Below are 22695 nucleotides of genomic sequence, written 5' to 3'. Positions count from 1 at the left end.
CAGTTTTCCTTTTTTAAATAACCAAGTCAAGAATATGTCTCCTCCAGGATTATCAACAGCCTGTGCAATTGGACCCACCAAATGTATATATGTATATTTTTAGTCATCATCTTCTTCTGGTTAATTACCAATCAGATTATTTAAATGAATATTGCTAACAGAATTTGCAATAAAATAACAAAAATTCTGTGATTTGCGACTTCTATGAACTTGGCAACTCGTTGCATTAATGGTCCAATGATTCAGCATTTGGCTTTTAATTAATTTACATGGTTATAGTTAAATTCAATCTTACATGGTTACCGCATAGACAAGGCGCTGATAATACTCGTATTAGAATTAGCTAATCAATTTAATCATATTGTACGTTAACAACTAGTCAATCAGTCTACCCTATATATGGAAACAACCACAGATTAATTACACCGGCGATGCTGAAAGTAGAAAATTAGGCTGTAATCTCTGAAGCCGTACCCCACAAAAGGGACACAATGGTTTTGAAAATTCTTCCACCACACAAGCTTCTGTTAAAGATTTGAAATCTACAGGATATCCAGGCATTGTAAAAAGAGTCTCTGGTGCCAATTTGGAAGCCCATCTGCTACAACACTTGCAACACCATAACGGTTTAGGTGGGCAAACCTGCATGGAAACAGCACATCTAACCAATTTGTGGTTTTGCGTATCTCTGTTCAGTTATGGAGGCAGGAATTCCTTGGAGGGAGGTCTAATTAAAATATGTAATTTATAAAAATAATATATATGAAATAGACATAAGTTGATAAAAAATTTTTTAATAAAAAGTTAATAAGATATTATAAGTAAATTATAATGGTTATCATTTATTTTTGATTAATTGAAATCTAATTAATTATAATAACTTCTTTATTAATACTTACAAATATATATTTTTCAATGTGATTCATCAAACAATTATATAATAATTCATCTCATATTCTATTGTGAAGGGAATTTTCATGTAACTAATAAGATTAAAAATCAATTTTACTTTGACAATTTGATTTTATAATTAACAACATAAAAATATAAATTTAACATTAATTTTATTTTATATATTAAAATATAGATATAAGGAATATATGATTAATTTCCTATCACACGCTTTAGTGCAAAAGTATAAACTTTATTTTTTTTTCCTTAAAAATAGAGATATTGTTTTCATAATTATACTTTTTTATTTGATTATAATTATGACATATGTTGTACTTTTTTCTCCTAATTAAAAAAAATATATAATTAAGAATACAATTATAATGACAAACAATAAAGAACCTTATCCTCCTAAAAAGATAATAACTTTTTTTTTCCTCTTTATGGATGATTGGAGATAAAATAAACAAAAAATAAAATAATCTATGATTCCAGAAAATGGACTGTTTAATTCACTAACATATATTAGTAATATAAAATAATAAGTATTAGCTTAGAAAAAAAAATGATACTTTCATCTTAATTTAGTAAAATTACTAATATTTCCCTAAAAAATCTAGAAATTCCAGGAGGCCCAGTACCCCCTTGGCCCTAGTGTGGCTCCGCCTATGTCTCTGTTGCTACTCTCCAAACGCCGGCAAAATGCAATCTCTGGAAAATCAAAAGGAACATATGCTGAGCAATAGCTACATTGTTCCTCTACCCCATATTCATTGGATGAAAAGCTGTTTTGAGTAAAATATAGAGGCGCAATATCATAAATATTACAAATTTCAAACATATGAAAAGCAACAAAAATATTGCAGAAAATTCAGTCATTATCAAATAGCCAACCAAAGCATGCAGAGACTTGTATATATGACATGGACAACAGTATCTCTACTCTTTCAAAGGCAAATCCAAACTTATTACTTGTAAAAACAGAAGTCTAAGTCCTCTCATTTTTAGGTCCTTTGAAAATTCAAACATAAAGAACAGAGAAGCAATAAATTAATTAATACATTTGCAATATAAAGAACAGAGTAGCAAGAGATACCTGCTCTTATGTTTTTGAACTCCTGATGTAAGGACTTTAGTTGATCATTGACATGATCACGATTAAGTTCAATCCACTGCTCCATTTGTGCATCTCCAACAGGATGCCAGTAAAACTTTTGGCTAAAAAAGAAGAAAAACTAAACACCAAAAGCCTTTCGCGGAGTTCTTTTTCACTCCTGAAAAGTAGCTCTATCCACAGAGTTGGCTGCTCCTCTGCAGCACTAGTTGGTTCTTCAAAGTTCAATTTGCTGTTAATTTCATCAGTCTTCAACACATATAGGACCAGGCATCGACAGATGATATTTAGAATGTGCAACTGGCGAGAAGTAATTTTTGATAGATTATCAGAGATATCCGTCCAAGCTTCGTTAATAGAAAGGTCCATATGGGCACCTAAATGTGACAGAGAGAGCCAACAAGCTGGTATGTGGTCCACGTACTCTGGCATAGACTGCTTGAAAGCCAGCAATGGGGCTGCCCTTTTGTTAACCAGGCCCAACTTCTTGTCTTGAATCCACTCCATTATTTATTATGATTATTATTATTTTTTTATTTTTTAACGCAGACGGCCAAGTAGTGCTCATCCCGTAACTGTCAATCTCTTTTCTTTTCCGTCGATGTTCCTCCTCCTCTTCTTATTTATTTTTATTAAGAAAGTCTCTTTTCTCTCCACTTCGCCATTCACGTGCAGGTTTGTTCGAGTGGCAAATCTTCAGAACCATCGACTTTGAGTGGCAAATCATCCATAAAGCACGTCTTCAGAATCATCGACTTTGGGTGGCAAATCGCCCCAATTTTGTTTCGATTTGTTTGATTGCTGTAGAATTAGGTTTGTTTGATTCACTAGATTCTGCTGTAAATTTCGATCTAGATTTAGGAAATTTGTTTGTCTGTTGAAATTTTTTAAGCTGTCTGAGAAAATTTGATTATTCGGGAATGACAATAATAAATAGGTATTATTATTATTATTATTGTTTTTTTTTTTTATAAATGGGGATTCTTGCTCATCCTCAGAAGAACTATGCGCCTGCAAAAAATTCAGGGGAGGATGAGGAGATCAAAATAAATTTCAAATTTGTTATAGCTTTGGAGCATCTTGGAGCAAATGAGCAATGGAGCTTTTGGAGCACTGCTCACATGGAGGATTGCTCACTTGGTTTGCTTCATATTTTTTGGTTTTGCTATTTTTGCTATCGTCAGAGTGCTGATGATAAACGAACAGGAGTAAATGGAGTTACTGTTTTTCTGAAAAATTGAAGGAGTTTTTCTCTATTTATGTGGTTGATTTGCTCTTTGCAGTGAAAGTGCTATATTTCTCTGGTAGCAGAAATGAGTGGCCGCTTTTCTCGCACAATCTATGTTGGCAACTTGCCATCAGATATAAGAGAAGGGGAAGTTGAAGATCTGTTTTACAAGGTTTGATTTGAATGCTTTATTTTGCAGTATATAATTGTGTTACATATCAGCACACTTACTAAAACAGAAGAATAGGGAGAGAGAGAGATAGAAATAGATGAGAAAAGAATAGAAGTAGACGAGAAAGGAGAAGAGATGAGATATATCTTTGATTATTAATGATCTTGGATAGTCTTCTCTTTACAATTAACTTCCTATTTATACTTCTTTGGATCCTATTACTGCTCTCTACAATTACAATTGACTGGGTAGTAAGTACGATGACTAGTACAATAGAATCTTCCTATTTAACTACTGGACTAACCTCCTAACTGCTCTACTTCTTACTCATAACAAATTGATGTTAGATGAACAATAAGGTTCATTTATTATGATGAATTGTATATATTGATGTTGGATGAACAATAAGGTTCATTCTTATGAATTGTATGCGTATTCCTTGAATCCTTTCTCACTTTGTGCTTGGGAAATAATAATTGTAATGTCTTACCCATATCGAATTATGTATGAATGAGTCTGAACTTCAACATTTGTCTTTTTGTTATCTTTGGTTTTTGAAAATCAAAAGATGGGTTTACTGTTACAAACTTCACATTTTTCTTTACGCACGACATCAAACATGTCCGGGTGGACAGAATTTTTTTTGTTTGTAGGTTACTGGTAATAGTTGGCACCTGATGCCAGCCGTAATAATTATGATTAAAAGTTTTCTGGATATGATCCGAGTGGTAAAGATATTTGCTATTGTAGTTATAAAAAAAAATAAGGGAGACATACAGAGTTGCTCAAACTATAGGGGAATTAAACTCATGAGCCATACTATGAAGTTGTGGGAGAGAGTTGTGGAGCATCGACTACGTCATGATACTTCTATCTCTCTCAATCAATTTGGTTTCATGCCCGGTCGTTCAACTATGAAAGCGATCTTTCTCATTAGAAGCTTGATGGAGAAATATAGAGATGTGAAGAAAGATCTACACATGGTTTTTATTGATTTGGAGAAGGCTTATGATAATGTTCCAAGAGAGATCTTATGGAATGTATTAGAACAAAAGAGGGTATCTATTAGGTACATACAAGTATTGAAAGATATGTATGAAGGAGCAACTACTATTGTGCGCACAGTGGGAGGGGACACAAGTGATTTTCCGATCTCAATTGGATTACACCAAGGATCAGCCATAAGCCCTTACCTTTTTACATTAGTTTTAGATGAACTGACGAAACATATACAAGAGAATATTCCTTGGTGCATGATGTTTGCGGATGATATTGTTCTGATAGATGAGACACGAGAAGGAGTCAATAGGAAGCTAGAACTTTGGAGAAGTACTCTAGAGTCAAAGGGTTTTAAGTTAAGCAGAACGAAGACAGAATACATGCATTGCAAGTTCAGTGAAGGCCAAACTGGTGATAGGGAAGCAGTTAGTTTGAATGGGGTGGTACTGTCCCAAAGTAATCACTTTAAATATCTAGGCTCAGTCCTTCAAGTAGATGGGGGATGTGAGGAGGATGTTAGTCATAGGATTAAAGCCGGATGGTTGAAGTGGAGACGTGCCACGGGAGTTTTTATGTGATCGTAAGATTCCCAATAAATTAAAAGGAAAATTTTACCGTACAACCATACGACCGGCTATGTTATATGGTAGTGAGTGTTGGGCACTGAAAGAGTCTTATGCATCTAAGATAAGAGTTGCAGAGATGAGAATGTTAAGGTGGATGAGTGGCCATACTAGACTAGATAAAGTCCGTAATGAGAGTATCAGAGAAAAGGTAGGAGTGGTGCCAATTGAAGATAAGTTGAGAGAAGGGAGATTGAGGTGGTTTGGTCATGTGAAGCGTAGACATACGGAGGCTCCAGTTAGACAAGTAGAGCACATTAGGTTAGAGGATAGAAAGAAAAAAAAGGGGTAGACCTAAATTAACTTGGAGGAGAGTAGTACAACATGACTTAGAAGCATTACACATTTCTGAGGATTTAACCCAAAATCGTTCAGAGTGGAAAAAGCGAATCCATATAGCCGACTCCAAATTTTTGGGATAAAGGCTTAGTTGAGTTGAGTTGAGTTGAGTTATAAAAAAAAAGAAAGAAAATTCACTTGGTTTTGCATATCTTTACAGCTGTTTTAATGATTATGCTAGTATGGCTAATCTTTATGAAAGTAACTTTCTTTGTAGTATGGCCGTATACTAGATATTGAGTTGAAGATTCCACCTCGTCCTCCTTGTTATTGTTTTGTGGAGGTAAATTTCTTATTCTTTTGATTGTGCGCGTGCGCACACAGAATCACACACAAAGGGCTTCATTTTTTTCTAGTTCTAAGGAAAGAGGGGAGAAGAAAGCATATATTTTGGACTAATGTTTGTTCGTTTTGTAGTTTGAGAATGCTCGGGATGCAGAAGATGCAATCAAGGGTCGAGATGGCTATAACTTTGATGGCTGTCGATTGAGGGTACTAAGTACTTGCAAATTTTTTAACGTGTATTTTCTATCTGGTTTCTGATGTTGGCTTCTCATTATTGTTCACCCAGGTTGAGCTTGCCCATGGCGGTAGGGGGCAATCTTCAAGTGATCGTCGTGGTGGGTACGGTGGTGGAGGTGGGGGTCGACACGGCATCTCACGCCATTCTGAATTTCGAGGTTTGTTTTATTTATTACAGTTACTTTTTTGCCCCTATCTGAATGCTAAAGTGTGCATATTTGATTCACAGTTATTGTTCGTGGACTCCCATCTTCTGCTTCCTGGCAAGATTTGAAGGTTTGAAAACTTTGATTATCAACCAACTAGCACATTATTTGTTTATTTACTTATTGTATTTGTTACCTGATCAATAAATTGATTTCAGGATCATATGCGAAAAGCTGGCGAAGTGTGCTTTGCTGAAGTTTCTCGAGACAGTGATGGTATTCCTTTTACTAGAGTAAACATTTATAAATATATTCATGTTTTAGCATTTTTTTTCTATGGTAATTTATAGGAATTTGATTTCACTTCCTGCTTTGGATTGGGCACAAAATGGTTTAATATGTTGGATTATTCTGCATTAAACATTTAATGAGCTTTGCGCTTCAATTTCTACTGAAATGACACTTTTTTATTCAGGGGCTTTTGGTATTGTTGATTATACTAACTATGAAGACATGAAATACTCTGTAAGTTGCTTCTTCCTTCACCCACTCTAGCTTAAACAAAGAGCTGCTAGGAAGGGGTGTGTGTGTGTGGTGGCTTCTAGTTGGGTTTATTTGCAAATTTTTTCTCAGTTAACTAAAACCTGACTTGAGCTTCTGTTATGCAGATTCGGAAGCTGGATGACAGTGAGTTTAGAAATCCTTGGACTAGAGCTTATATTCGGGTAACCATTCGATCTAGAATTTTATTAGTTGTCTAGTAGTTAATTCTTCTGGCCATCCCTTCCCCTATTCTGGATTACTATAAATAATTGCAATGAGGCATTAAAGTTGGCGTGCTTTTCGGAAAGCTTTCTACTTGAAGAATTGAAGATGGTTTTGGCATATATGAGAAATTATTAATGTTTGGAGGCTTCAAATGGAAGTGCATGCTGAATTGTTCTTTTATATTATTTTTTATATATCCAACTTTGCAGGTGAAGAGGTATGAGGGTACTCCATCAAGGAGCCATAGTAGTAGCCGCAGCAGAAGCAAGAGTCCAAGAAGGAACCGAAGGTGTGCTTATGTTTATTTATATGCAATTCCTTAATGTGCTTTTTAAAAACTTGTTTGCGGAAAATAAATCTTTTAAAATTTTATAGACTTCATTTATAAACACATTCTTAAAATACCTAAAATTTCATGAATGATTAAACTACCAAAATATATTTTTCCCCTAAATAATAGTAAGCTATACTTCCTTACAGAAATTGTATAGACAACCTGAACTAAAGATCTTAATTTCACAATTAAAAATAAATCAAAATAATTCGTAACTCTTCTTTTGCTTGACTGCATCATTAAGCTTGAGTCATTCTACCAAAATTAATAGAATTTGCAAATGAAGTCTTAACCTAATAAAGCTATAAAATTCATTTACAAATGAATTCTTTTTATGAATTTCATTTGCAAATCGAACAAATTTCATATTCATTTGGCCCAAACACATCGCAACTTCTTTTACCTAAGTGGTTCAAGTCTTGCTGTCTTCTCATAAAGTAAATCATTGGAACGATCTCCTTCAAGATCAGTGTCAAAGTCTAGATCAGCATCACCTGTTAAATCATCCAGGTATTTGGAGCTTAGTTACACTTTTGGTCTCTCCTCTCTTTCATTTTCTCTCTCTTTATATATATATATATATATATATATATATATGTATTTCTGTATTTATTTCTTATTTCATTTTGTGATCTTGGAATATGCAGGGCAAGGTCAAGGTCAATTTCAGGATCTCCCAATGGTAAATGACTCTTGGTGAGTTAACAGAAGAAAAGGGAGGAGAACTGTAGTGTTTTTTAAATTTGAGGCTGGAGAAAGAACGGGCAGGGTGTTGACGAATTTGCATTTAGAAATTCAGGAAATGTGCATTCAGTAAGATATATTCTAATCAAACATTAGCATTAATTCAATTTAGCTTATCTCTTTGCAGGTATGGTCTGAAGGGGCTGAATAATTTACAATTCCAGTGAAAATTCTTCATGGTTTGTTTATATGTAATTAAAGAGGAAGTTTGACCTGATATTGCATGGGATTATTACCTAAAAGTGTCTTGATGAAAAACCTTGAACTAGGTATCTTCTATTTGGCTTGATCATTCTTAGTCGATTTGTGGAGTTTGCAGAACATGTTGCATCCTTCATTTGGTTTGTCTTTTTCAGTTAAAATTTATCAACTCAGATTGTCACCTCCATTCATTCAAGTGCACGTCTTGGTGTAGAATTGAATTTTTTTCTAATCATGGGGTGTTGGATGACGTGAATGGTATTTTCAATCAAGTATATTTTAGATGCAAGCATATAGGTGACAAAGTTTGTTCTAGCTATTTATTACTTGCTAGATTTGTGTTTGAATCCTAGCATTATTATACTCAGTTGATGATCAGAGAAAAGGAATTGCATTAACTTGCGCTATATTTCCTTGGTTCTTAACTGGGGGAGCGATCTTCCGCTTTCTGCGAAAAAGCTATAGGCCTAATGACAAAAGGTCATAAACCTGTGTTTTTGACAATTCTAGCAGCAACTATCAATTATGTAGCGAACTAGAAGAAATAGGTAGGGCTGTGCAAACAGTCAATTTGGTTTCAAGCTGAATTGAACCGTAATAATTGAAGGTTGGTGCATGTGATATTGGCAAATGACGATGAGATTTAAATGAAAATCTCCGTAGGACACTAGAAGAAAGCAAAATGAATGCAAATTATTCAACAGCTGTATGGATCTTCAAACCGTAATATGGAGAGCAGTAAATACAGCAAACTGAAAACAAAACTTTTTATAAAATGACAACTGAATTAAATCAATTAAATCAAAAAATCAAATTAAAGTGGTTGGATTCATTTTAAATGAATTATGCTCAGCTTTAACTTTATTCAAAAACTAAACCACTTTCAGATAAGCGAAACTTTCAGATAAGCGACATGGTGGTAACTTCCAATTGGAATTGGGAATAGGCATACTTCGTCTGCTAGCCAGGTATGTAATTTATTTGTTTTGTTCTCTCAAAGTTACAAGCTTCTAACTTAATCATCAGAGTGGTTTCCGAGCTAGGGCTAGGATTCATCTCTAAAGCTCTCTCTCTCTCTGTAGTTCCAAGAACATGATCAATTCAGTTGCATTAAACATTGGAAACTATTGGTCATCAACTGGGGTGGTGTCAGCATGGATAATACACTAAAAGAACCATAGAAAATCACACAACACAGACTAGTACCATCCTAGAGCACCAACACGCTGTTATTGAATCCCGCGAACAAAATGGGATTCCCACCAAGGTAACAGCCATGACACAGGGGCAAGTATAGGAACCAGTTGTTGTTTCTTGATTTTCCTCATGGTGGTGGAGCTCCGGACTTGCTCGTACAGTTATTTGGCACTAGATTGTTTCCTATTGCCTGGGTGGGAGGATTATTATTATTATTATTATTATTATTTTTTGTTATGAGTAGAGAGATTGGAGAGTGGGGCTTTTGTGAAGAACCTAGAGTAAAACCTTGTTTGGTTGTGGGTAAGTTAACTCAGGAACTTCAATTCCTTGGTAAGTTAATAAACTCAACTGATCTTGTTGTTATTTTAACTCTATTTATCAGGAAGTAAAATAAGCAACTTTCTTCAAATTAAAGAAAATAATTAATTTTATTTATCAGGAGATTGAAAATTTTAGATTTAATTATATTTAATATAATTTTTATATATTTATATTTTAAATTTATAATAAATTAAATGTATATAAAAATTAAAAAAAAATTGAGAATTTATGGTACTATTTTATTGATGATGGGTGGCAGTCGCAATAAGCAGTGAAATCTAATAATTAGTGAATTTAGTGGCTGTGACAGTGAGAAAAGGTGGCAGAGATATTTTTGTGAGGGGAGTGGGTTGGGGTCCATTCATCAACAAAGCCCATGAGATTTTATTACTTTTAATGATGGCTCCGTCGGCTAAGACTTCGTGGGCATGCGTTGCTACCCAATCCGGTGAGTTGTAGGTCCCACTTCTCACGCCTCTTCATTTCACTATCATTTTCCCTAATCCAATCACAAAAATTACACCATTCATGAACATTCATTAAAAACATGCGAGTCACACGAGTGTCAAAATTTTTTATTATAATTAGTGTAAATTTTAAAATTATATAAATAAAAAAAATACTACATTGTGTAACGTATTAATTTGATCAATATTTATTTTTACTATAAACAACTATCATAACATTATTTCAATCTGTCTAATTTAAATTATCAAATTTGCACATATTTAATGTGTTTAACTCAAAATATATTTATAATAATACAAATATAATAACACTATTATTCTTAAAAATTTATGACATAACATATAAGTATATAAAATGAATCGAATTGAATTTCATCCAAAAATTTAATTTAAAGAAAGAAGATTTACTCAAATATTATATTTAGAATAAAGTTCTTATCCCAAATCAGTGTCCGATAATACACCCTCTCACTTTCATGAATATTTAAAACATAAAATTTAGAAATAAACATATTTACAAATAACTTAATATTGAAACAGGGTTAATTGACTTTGACTTTGATACCTTAGCTTCACCTCAAAAACTAATTTAAGAGAAAAATATTTGCCTAAATCTTATACTTAGACCAAAGTCCTTAATCCAAACCAGAGTGTAACAATGATAAGCGATAAATTAATAATTAATTATATTTATATATTTAAAATATGAAATATATAATTATTTAAATAATTTTTTCTATGTAAAATCCAATCAATCAATTGAACAATCCTAAAAGTTGTAGACTTATACATGGGTGATCTTATTATGATTTCAACAAGTAGGCCAAGTTTACTTTATACACAATTCAAATCCAAGCAGATTCAGTTTCAGCATTGCATGCCATTTTCCATTAATTCTGTAGATTATTTTGTTTAAAAAAATAAATAATTAAAAAAATAGCGTTGTTGCAGGTGGAATGATGAACTCTAACTTAAATGTGAAGCCTTCTTCCACAGCTTACATGTAATGAGAAAGAGACGATTATAATTAATTCTTTAATTAGACATGATCATTAGGAGCGGGCATAGCTTTACTTTGCCTTACTTTTGGGCACCCAATTCCAGCAAATTTATTTATTTTTCATGTCGCTCTTGAGATTACACATTCACGAGCTATTATAGCACTACGAAAATAATAATTTGAGTGTTTCTAGACACTGATTTCTTATCCCTTGGGATATGTTGTTCATCTTTGCTGTGGAAAGAGCAGTGTAAACATTCCTCGTAGTTATCAGTGCATCTAACTGCGGAATCTTAGTTTGATTATGCAGAAGTACTGCAGTTCGTTTTCCTTTTAGCCATGTGTATAGAGAGGCCAACGTAGTAGTTCACTCGGCTAGCAAAAGCTTCTATTTGTTTCAACGTGGTGGAGCAAATTTGGATGGAAGTTTCAGGTGTTTGTCTTACCTTATAAGCTGGTACTTATAAGCCTTGAAAATAAGTTTTATTTATTTATTTATAACTTTTTTTAAACTTATAAATTAGGACAACAATAATATATATATATATATATATATATATATATATATATATGTATGTGTGTGTGTGTGTGTGTATGATCACGATGAGAAAATTTTCAAATGGGAAAGGCGCAAAAAATTAGAAGAAAATGGCCAAAACTATCGAAAAGAGAACAGAATGATTCAAAATATCAGCAATTAATCATCATATTCTTGGGTAAGATAGACATTGTCATAATACTGCAGGACATGGTTCTTGATAGCTTGTTAAGAATTAAATAAACAAGAGATTACTATGATCATAAGTACTGTGAAAGTTGTCAACTTTTTTATTAATTAAGGGATAGAATGATATATATAATTCTGCAATGAGTTGACAAATGCTAACCGCATAACAGTGACACTAGTCTCTCATCTTTCTGTATAAACCATCCCGTTCGACAGCCAGATCTTACAGGAAAATGAAAAACATAAGCGTAAAGTTGCTGAGAAACAGGCATGTTTTCTGTTCTATGGCATATAGACTATGATGTAATCACAATACTAACTAATTGTGTCACAGCTAGAGTAGCCAAGTTGAGACACTAATCCGAAGATAATGACACTGATACTCTAATAGTTAGACAACGATTACAATGCCGCAGCCTCAGAACAGCAAGCAACCAGGTATTTGTTCTTGATGGTTTTGTCCTCGTTCGCATATCCCAGAGGCAGATGGGAAGTTCTCATCGGACGAATAAGGGTATATAACGCCCATCAGCATTAGGTATCATCTTAATCTTGAAACCTTAAATCTCTACTTCAAGATTTCCTAGTATTTTTCCTTTTCTTAAAAGCTCTCCACTCCTAGTTTACCGAGTTGGCTAGACCCAATCTTGGCCCTTTGACAACTTGTCTTGCAGAACTCAATGGTCGATTCTGTTAAAGAATAATTGAAAACTTTATTTAATTATTTTTTTAATTAAACTATATCAAAATTTGATGAGAGAGAGAGAGAGAGAGGGGCATTATTTCCAAATTTCTGTGTGAGGCAAAATGATAACAAATGAACAAGGCTGTTTCCTTCTGATCATCACATGCATGCGTGACGTTTCATCATAACATAAAAACCGGCCAATCGTGTGATCCAGATTGATGTATCACCAAACCAGCTTGTTCAGTGATAACTTTGTTAATCGGGTACACTACAATGAGGAAAATGAAATGTGACCGGACTACTCCATCATATACTAAAAAAAGTTAAATTAATAATTATTAATTAGAATAATTTATGTGTTTTTGAATTTGAATTTTACCGAAATTAATTATAATAAAAAATAAATTATTATTTTATTTATAAATTTTATTATTATTAATTATTTTTTAATTATTAACTGCCAAATATATAGAGTGATAAAAATATTTGATGGGAGTTAAATGGAGTGAGTTTTTATTCCATTTTTTGAAATAAAAAAAAAAGAAATAATTAATGATGGTAAAACACAAAAATTTCATAATAATTTATTTTATCCGAAACAATTCTTAGAATTTCATTAACTTTAATAAAATTTGGACGAAAAAGGATAACATATTTTTTTTTAGTATTAAAAATTACATTCAATTTTAAACACATCATATCTATCAAAAAGAACCTTTTTTTTTTAATAATAAACTTTAATATTGATACATTCTATACTGAAAATTCAATATATATAGGGTCAGACTCATCAAGTTCTTTGGACTCTGTTAAGTCGATCAAGATAGAGCTTAGAACAGTAAGATTAAGCTCGGTGTTATGTGACTATAAGACAAAACTCATTGAAAATGGTAAGCATGGTTATTATCAGGAATCACATTGACATGGTACAATTTAATAGCATACAAAGATAGACACTCAAGATTAATCAACAAAATTTCAGAATTAACATTAAAATTTCTCCGGTTAGTGTATAAATAGTTTTTAGGTGTCTACGCAAGTATGCTTTTTGCACACTATTTCTAATTTTATTATTACATTGTTCATAAAGCACTTTTAAATATTCACTAACTTGAGCGTTTGAATGGTAACTGTCATTAAATTGCTAATTTTATTATTTTTTTATATTTCAAGCAACTCAAAATTCAATTGATCTCATCCAATGATCTAAGAATTCACAGCAGTATTAAATATATTTCTTAATAAAATCAGAAAATAGATTTAATATTATATATACATACCATTTTGTCATAATTAAAAAACAATTCAATAAAGGTTGAGGGAGGAAGCACAATGCTCCAATTTTTTTTTTTTTTTTTTTTTGCAAAGCACAATGCTCGATTAATTAAGATGATATTATGATTAACAGGGTAATTATCATCTACATTTAGCATTTCTAAGTTCATAATCATGGTATCTCTCATTGGCAAATAGTTTGCAACAAAGTAGCAGCAAAGATAATACTACTTGGAAATAACAATTTAGCTAATTAAATTCCCATCATATTGCCACGTGGAAAAAACAAAAACACTTGGAGCAATGTTAATCATTAAGCTTACCAACCGCAATTGCCGCTAATTAAGTACGTGTTTAGGCAAATTAATTACTCTTTTTTAAGGGCAATTTCGTCCATAAACCTCCTATATAATCACTGAAAAACCTGCTCAGTAGCATGTAAACCCCTCCATAAACTACTCAGTATTCAAAAGAATCAAAACCAGAAGAAAGAAAGCTGGAGAGAAGATGATAACTGGAGATGATTTTTACAAGGTGATGTGTGCAATGGTGCCTCTGTATTTTGCAATGCTGGTTGCATATGGGTCAGTGAAATGGTGGAAGATATTCACACCAGAGCAATGTTCAGGGATCAACAGATTTGTTGCTGTTTTTGCAGTCCCAGTTCTATCTTTCCACTTCATATCTCAAAATAATCCATACCAAATGGACACCAAGTTCATATTGGCTGATACTCTATCCAAGGTCATAGTCCTTGTTATTCTCTCAGTTTGGGCTATTTTCTTTAATGGAGGATTGGATTGGCTCATCACTCTCTTCTCAGTTGCTACTTTGCCTAACACCCTTGTCATGGGCATCCCTTTGCTTATGGCCATGTATGGAGATTTCACTCAAAGTCTCATGGTGCAGGTGGTGGTTCTTCAGTGCATCATTTGGTACGTCTGATCTTCCTTTCTGTTCTTTCTTTTGATGTCTATGGTGGACCTTCTTTGTGGAGAAAACGCAGCTCAAAAGTTCCAAAAGTCCATAAATAAACATCGAATGCATTCTTAATTTATTCTTGGCTTCTTGCTTTTCTTTATGTGTTTAATGCAAGCTATAGCTAAAAATTACTCTTGCAGGTACACTCTTTTGCTCTTCCTCTTCGAGTACAGAGCAGCAACTCTCTTAATCAAAACCCAATTCCCAGGACCCACAGCTGCCTCCATTACCAAAATTGAACTGGACAACGACGTCATCTCCCTCGATGGCCGGGACCCACTCCGCACTGAATCAGAAACCGACGGAATCGGACGCATCCGAGTCCGCATCCGGAGGTCCACTTCTTCCGCCCCGGACTCCGTCTTATCATCCTCCATCTGCCTTACTCCTAGACCGTCAAACCTTTCCAACGCTGAAATCTTTTCCGTTAACACTCCTGCACCATTTCACGAATACAATATTAATCCGAATACGAATAATGGTTACAGTCATTATAACCACGGAGCAAACAACGAGATAATAATATGTAATGGGGATTTGGGTTTTGGGTATCGGTCCGGAACTAGTCCAAGGTTGTCGGGATACGCATCGTCGGACGCTTACTCGTTGCAGCCGACTCCAAGGGCGTCGAATTTTAACGAGCTGGACGTGACAAACGCTGCAGGTACGCCATACTGGGTCAGGTCTCCAGTAGCCGGAAAATTTTTCAGGCATCCATCCCCGGCAGTTCCCGAGGTGAGGATGGTGTGGGGAGAGTCACCAGGAAAGGGTCAAAACGGTGGAACCGGTGGCGGCAAAGATATTACAGGTACGAACAATAATCTATCCTAAACTGGTGTGCTTAGCCTACACGGCATCGTTTTAAGTTTTATAGGTGAGGTGCCAGCGTCGTTCTAAAACAAAAACGACAGTACAGCTTTTATAGTATAGGGCTTGTCTCCAAAGATGATAAATTTGTATTTGTTTGTCTGTATGTTTGTCTGCATTTGATCTAAAACGGTCGGTGAAGGGTCATCTCACCTTCTGCTTCTACAAATAACTGAATTAACTAACAATTATGATCTTAGAATTGGAAATCAAAGCACTTGATAAAAGAAACAGGAGAAGAAAATTGAAAATATTCTGAAGGGAAATGATGGGGTATTGAATCCACCACTTCATTTTCCTCTCCTTATTTTCTTTCCTCTCTAAAAAATTTCCTCAACACAGTGTTAATTTGTCTTTTTTCCAAGTTTCCACGGTTCCACCACTACAGGACAGGTTGGGTCTCCAAGTCCAGCCCACTCCTGGAAAGAAAAGGAAAGGACAAAAATAAGAGAAGAGGTCAATGAATTTCTTAACTATTGGCCTCAATCAATCAGCTCCTTAACTGATAAGCACCATCATTAGTCTCACAGCACGTGTGTAATGATAGACTATGACTATAATTTTTTGCCTCATTGGACTTCATAGTAGAGAATCTAATTATTCTACCCCTAACATCATCATGACACCATATCTCCACCAAGCAAATTTTGGGTAAATTAATTATATATATATATATATATATATATATATATATATATATATATTTCTTTTTTTTATTTGTATTAGTGTTTTTATTTTTTTTAGTAATTTTTTATTAATTTAATTTTATTCATGGTGCATAATTTATGTATTATTTGTGTTCATGTGTTATAGCTAGCAAATTAAAGTAGATGATTGTAATAAAAAATCAGCAAAAGTGATTTTTCTTTTATAAATCAGAAAAGGAAATTAGCTTTAGAGACAGTTCCAAAACGACGGCGCCAGAGGAGACAAATTCAAAAGATGCAGCAACCGGCGGCCAAGAAATGCCTCGTGCCTTTGTGATGCTGAAACTCATACTCATTGTAGTCGGACGGAAGCTTTCCCGGAACCCAAATACATACTCAAGTGTCTTAGGCCTTCTCTGGTCTTTAATCTCATTCAAGTAAGTTTCTATATGACACTGTGCGTTATTTTTGTTTTTTTTTTTTTTAGATTGACTTATAGAGTTGTTTTGTTTTTGGGCAGATGGAATGTGGGAATGCCGAGTCTGGTAAAATACTCAATCAAAATCATATCAGATGCAGGGCTTGGAATGGCCATGTTCAGTTTAGGTACGTACAAATCACATGCATTAGCCATTACAGAATAGCATTAATTAATTATTATCATGTTACCAACACAAGAAATTAAAATTAAGCCCAAAATTAGTTGATGAACTTGGAAATAATTAATATCCTTTCTTAAAACCATAAAATCTGGAAAATGACATCCGTAGAATTAAATTGCAGGGTTGTTCATGGCCCTTCAACCTCGAATAATTGCATGTGGCAAGAAAAGGGCGACAATGGGGATGGCGATCCGCTTCATTTGCGGCCCTGTAGTGATGTCAGCTGCTTCTGTCGCTGTTGGTCTAAGAGGGCTTCGGCTACGTGCTGCCATAGTGCAGGTAGTACAATTCATTAAAAAAAAAAAAACTTAAACTTTGTGATTATGTACCAAAAATATAAATATATAAATTCACTTATTTAATTTATAGATTCTACTGTATATAATATTTTGAGTTCATAATGGATTAGTAAAAGTTTTTTATAAAAAAATATAATAATTTATGTAATTTTCACTTTTATTACTAAAAAATAAATAAATAATATTATGACTGAATTTTCAGGCAGCACTTCCACAAGGGATTGTACCATTTGTCTTCGCAAGGGAATATGGATTACATCCTGACATATTAAGCACAGGGTATGTTTGGATGCTGGCTTGTACTATTTTCTTTAAGGTGATTCAAATGAAAATGAACATATATATAGTGTAATTTCTATTAAAGGCTGCATCAATGTTTAGGAAAATACAAGGCAAAACATAGGATATGAATGTGATATAACATTAGCAGATAGGTAGCCTAGGATTAGATCCCACAATCCCTTTTCACTTGAGAGGTAGACTTATAGTGCTGTTTCATCTCTTTAAACTCATAGTTAAGGTAATCGCCCTTTCACCCATATATACATCCTGTCCAATGAGAAAGCCGTTTTAATGCAAATCATGGAAGCCATAATCTTCAAGGAGCCATGAGAAAAAGTGTAGAAGGTGGGCATTAATATCATATGAGACTAAAAGAAATTTACCCTTTTCTTTCTTTCTGTCTTGGTGTTGAATTAACCATTTCTCTCCTCCTGTTTCAGGGTCATTTTTGGGATGCTAGTTTCTTTACCAGTAACACTGCTCTATTACATATGCCTAGGCCTATGAGGAGTAAAGAAAAGAAGGGTCATCATCCAAAGAATTATTTCATCCATGCATGCATGGCACAATTGTTTGATGATCGATCCAGCCATTATATAGTCTGTGATTAGCGAGATCAGTGGCGTTTTTTTATTATTATTACTGTAAACGTTGCTGTGCAGATTGACTGGGAAAAGGGTTTGGAGGTCCAAAAGCCTTAAAATATGGTCAGATTAGAATGTGACAAGAAGAGATATTAGGTTATATTATGGTCTGGTGTTAATGCACTAATTGTGCCCTAGTACATAGGCTAGTGGTAGCCGAAAGGAAAATGGAAATTATCATGACTTACTATGATGATGAAGGTAGGAGAGGAGACTCACTTTCATGGTAGGAGGTGGGTAAAGTTGTTGCATATGTTTGACTCCAGTAAAGATTTTTATATAAGAAAAATTAAAAGAGAAAGAGAGAGAATGAGAGATGCAAAATTGTATTATCATTTCTACTACTTTTTGTTTGCTTTGTGTCTTTTGATGCTTTTAACAATCATAACAAAACAGTAGAAAAGTTTTATTTCTTTTCTTGTTTGCCAATATCTTAAAATTAATGAAACAATTAGATTACACCTTGAATGTATATGTGTATATATATCAAATGTGAATCTTTCAGACCACCATATTGGACGTTTGTACTTAAATCAGATATTATGGAGTTAAAAACTACAGTTTTTATCTTGAATAGGGTTCATCATAAGTTATTTTCTATGGGAAGGATGGAAACCAAGAATTTGAGGAACTAAAAGATTAAATTATGAGTCTCATATTAGGTGTAGAATTATAGACATATTGACCATCTGGAATTGGTAGGTATTCACATTCAAATTTTGGTGGATGTAGGGGTATAAGAAAGTCCACTTTAGCGTATATTTCTTCTTGTCAGAGGAGCAATATTCTGCAGAAGTGACCCATTGAATTTTCTTCTTGTCAGACGACCAATAATCTGAGTGAAGTGACCATTTAGTTTGAATTTCAGTCAAAATTATTTATAAAAATAAATCTTGGAGAAATTTGAATTAAAAAAATAATAAAAGTGAAAGTCGCAACAAACATATTAATCTAAAATATTTTGGCGTTGGAAAACATATTAAGACAAATGAGGTGAATATCCAACATGTTAATAATGGGTATGCGATGCTTGTTTCGTTTGGGGTCTATTTAGAAATCGAAATCAAACCTAATCAAAATTTTAATATAATTTTAGTTTGATTCTTTACTTTTCAAATTTGGTTCGGTGTGATATTTAATTTTTTAATTTTAATTTGATTCTCGATTTTTAAAATAATGTTATGTAATTATTCTTTAAAAAATCATATCTGAATTAATATTTAAGTTTTTAATCGGGTTATTAATATATAATATATCATATAATATATTTTTTAATTATTTCTAAATTATATAATCTTAATTAAAATATGTATATATAATTTAGGATTAAGTATATTATATAATATAGTAGTATATATACATTTTAACTATTTATTAATTATGTAATATTTAACTATAAGTTACAAATATAATTATATATTTATATATATATAATTTAATATATTTATAATTAAAATTATTAAGAGAATATAAAGAAATGAAATATAAAATTAGATTGTATTTAGTTCATAATTATATATACATATATAAATAGATATAATTATATTAAAAGTATATAATATATAAAAAAATTATAGAAAAATGTATATATGAATTCAGTTCTCATTCAATTCTGATACAGTTTCGACTCTATTTTTAATAAAGAATCAAAACTGAATCAAAGTATTAAAATAATTTTGATTCGATATGATTCTTCGATTCAATTCGAGACCTCAATAACCGCAAAGCCCCATGACAAAGGATTGCCGCTAAACAGTATAAAAATGGTGTGGATTACATAAGACTTTTTAGTTTATTCCAAATAGTCTTGATTTTTCTTTTGCTTATTTAGCTTGTTGAATATTTTAGGAATTATGATTGTTACTCTGGATGGGCTACTGTACTATTTAATGGCTGGGTCTTAGAGTTTGGGCTGGGACGCTAATGGCTCGGTTTCAATGTTAGTTTGAAAATCAAACCGCATAGATTAAAATTTTTAAAAATTAAATAAGAAATCGAATTCGGTTTATTATGGCCCTCAGCTCTAGGAGTTTATGAGGCTGCTACATGGTTCTTTGATCCTATTACCTGTAGGGGGAAAGTGTTGCTATGAGTAAATTGATCGTCTTGAGGGTGGGGTGTTGTTTCTTCCTTTTGCTGCTTTTTGAGCTTTTGTGTGTATATCATACCTGTTGTGCAGTTTTGCCTTAGGCTCTATTTGGATGGGCGAGGGAAGGGTAATTAATGGGAGGGTAAGAAGGGAGAAGGATAAGGAAGGTTACAATAAAAAAAAACTCATGTTTGGAAAGAGGTGAATTAATGAAAAGGTAAGAAGAGGTAGTGTATATTTTTTATATTTGAAAAGAAATGAAAAAAGGGTAAATAATTATTAAAATTATAAAAATACCCTTTTCTATTAAATAAAATTTATTTTTTATTTTTTTAATATGTAATTTAAGGCCTTTTATTTTTAATTTAGTGGCTTATAATTTACACTTTTTATTATTTTTTATATTAGACCATGGCATGTACTATTTTAACATTCAACTTAAAAATATATAAAGTAATACAAATGTCATTTTGTATCTTTTAAAATATTTTATTTTTTTAAAAGGTAGATAAAATATTATTGTTATAAAACAAACTTTTGTAATTTTTTATTTATTAATGACCTTGAATATCAATTAACCATTTTATACATGGACTTTTTTAATGGGTGAGATTAAGTGCTAGAATCATCCGAGACCACATGAAGAGGTTCATATACACTTTGGCAATTAGCTAGAGTGTATTTTATTAAACTAAAGAAAAAAAAACAGTTTATAAAAAACAAACAATAGAAAATTGCCAACCTTTTAGTTTTCAAAAAATTAAAAACTAAAAAGTTATAGTATTGACGATTACGCCTAATTTGTGATTAGATAATTTATTAAATAGTAAATTCATCACGATAAATTTTGAATTTACAAACAGTAATGGTTCACTATGAATAAATCACAAAATTAATAAATTAAAATAATAATGAATAAATCAAACAAGGATTGAATAAAGAATGAATTATTTAGAAAAAAAATTGACAATTAGAGCATAATAATTATAGCAAATTATTGAAAAAATAAATGATTTAATAATTGAAATAAATGATTTAATAATTGAAATAAAATAGAAAGATAAAACTAACATTTTTTCTGTAAGAATTTAAAATCCACGAGAGAGAGTGAAGAGATCAGATACGGCCACAGAGAGAATACATTTATTTATATTGATAAATTAATTTTATTTTTAATAGGTATAATTGAATTTTTAATAAAAAATTAAGGACATAATAGAAAAATAAAAAATAAAATAATTTTCATCTCTCATCTCCCTCTGCTTACACCCCAATTTAGAGTGTAAGAAAAATTGAGATTTGAAAGGTAAGGGAGGGTAAGCCTTACCCTTATTTACCCTTACTCTTCACTAACTCACCCCTTTTCAAACAAGTGTATAATAATTACTTATCTCTCCTTGCCCTTATTTACCATTCCTTCACCTTCATCCAAACTGAGCCTTAGTAGTTGGCATTTTCTACTCCAAATGAAGCCGTCGTCTCTGCTAGGGCGATTGGAGTGGAGGTTCGGAGTATTGCTCGTCTGGTTCTAAGGCTTCATTGTGGGTGAATATGAGACTTTGATTCTGGGCTGAATTTTGAGTTCTGCAACAAGTCTTTCTTTATGGGCTTTATGGGCCATGTATTTGCTCTCTTAATGGGTTGGAATTTTTCAATGTTGCAGATCTCAACAGTTAATGCGTGGAAAACAGGCGTAGCAGCTCTAGAAATGTGTGTACTGTATGCAGTGTCGGAATCAAAGATGCTTAATGCTCCAAATAATTATAATTTCTTTGAAAAAAAAATAATTATTATAATTTTTTTTTTATAGATGTATAAAAATAGAGAAAGTAAGAACAATCTCTTAAATATTTATAAAAAAATTTAAAATAAATATGATATATTTGAATTTTTTTTATTAATTAACTTTTACAAATTTTAAGAAATTAAAATTTATTTATCATAATTTAAAAAATATTAATTATTTTAATAATTATAAATTATTTTATTAGTTATTAACCCTTTAATATTAACGATTAATGATTTATTATTTATATAATTATTAAAATAAAAATATTATATTAAATTAATTATTAAATATAAAAAAAATAAAATTTTATTAATTATATTTAAAATATTCACTTAATCTCTAAAAATTAATAAAATAATTTTTTATAAAAAATTTTTTAATTTTTAAATATTAATATAAATATTATGTATAAATGAAAGAAATGATGTTTTGACGTTAATAAATAAGATTTTTATTTATTTTTTTAAATCTAATTACAGGAATGTTTTTAAGACAATTACAGAAAAGACAGGCAGTAAAACATTCATATCATAAGAATAAATTTTATAATTATTAAATTAAATATTTATATTTAAATTTAAATAAAATTATAAATATTTAATTTTATAATTATGAAATTCTCTTTCATATAAAATTTAGCGTGATTATATTAAAAGCATCCAGCCGAAATGCATAT

At 32.0% G+C, this 22695-nt stretch overlaps 2 protein-coding genes and 1 long non-coding RNA gene across 6 annotated transcripts; 2 read left to right on the top strand and 1 right to left on the bottom strand.

Annotated features, from left to right (window-relative positions):
* Positions 1 to 331: 331 nt before the first annotated feature.
* LOC131174565 (uncharacterized) lies at positions 332 to 2599 on the bottom strand. The gene is made up of 2 exons (XR_009144927.1): positions 1988 to 2599; positions 332 to 642 (listed from the first exon to the last, which is right to left on the bottom strand). It is a non-coding gene; the product is annotated as an uncharacterized LOC131174565 (long non-coding RNA).
* Positions 2589 to 8277, top strand: LOC110673302 (serine/arginine-rich splicing factor SR34A). Of its 4 annotated transcripts, none has more exons than XM_021836404.2 (14): positions 2589 to 2818; positions 3004 to 3145; positions 3289 to 3405; positions 5584 to 5649; positions 5784 to 5858; positions 5938 to 6046; positions 6118 to 6164; positions 6253 to 6310; positions 6510 to 6559; positions 6703 to 6759; positions 7012 to 7091; positions 7575 to 7646; positions 7784 to 7832; positions 8008 to 8277. In XM_021836404.2, exons 3-13 carry the CDS (start codon positions 3319 to 3321, stop codon positions 7824 to 7826), a joined length of 744 nt encoding a protein of 247 aa, XP_021692096.1. In that variant the 5' UTR covers positions 2589 to 2818; positions 3004 to 3145; positions 3289 to 3318; the 3' UTR covers positions 7827 to 7832; positions 8008 to 8277. The 4 variants fall into 4 exon arrangements, with proteins under 4 accessions (XP_021692096.1, XP_021692086.1, XP_021692110.1 ...); XM_021836394.2 differs by having other exon boundaries at positions 7769 to 7832; XM_021836418.2 differs by lacking the exon at positions 7575 to 7646.
* A 5915-nt stretch (positions 8278 to 14192) lies between these two features.
* On the top strand, positions 14193 to 18485 carry LOC110673294 (auxin efflux carrier component 6). The gene is made up of 7 exons (XM_021836386.2): positions 14193 to 14694; positions 14881 to 15548; positions 16487 to 16691; positions 16775 to 16860; positions 17038 to 17195; positions 17418 to 17494; positions 17938 to 18485. The coding sequence occupies exons 1-7, from the start codon at positions 14267 to 14269 to the stop codon at positions 18002 to 18004; spliced, it is 1689 nt and encodes a 562-aa protein (XP_021692078.2). The 5' UTR covers positions 14193 to 14266; the 3' UTR covers positions 18005 to 18485.
* Positions 18486 to 22695: the final 4210 nt, after the last annotated feature.

Source organism: Hevea brasiliensis, chromosome 16 (genome assembly GCF_030052815.1).
Source record: "Hevea brasiliensis isolate MT/VB/25A 57/8 chromosome 16, ASM3005281v1, whole genome shotgun sequence".
Taxonomy (NCBI): Eukaryota; Viridiplantae; Streptophyta; class Magnoliopsida; order Malpighiales; family Euphorbiaceae; genus Hevea; species Hevea brasiliensis.
This window is presented reverse-complemented; position numbering and strand designations above follow the sequence as displayed.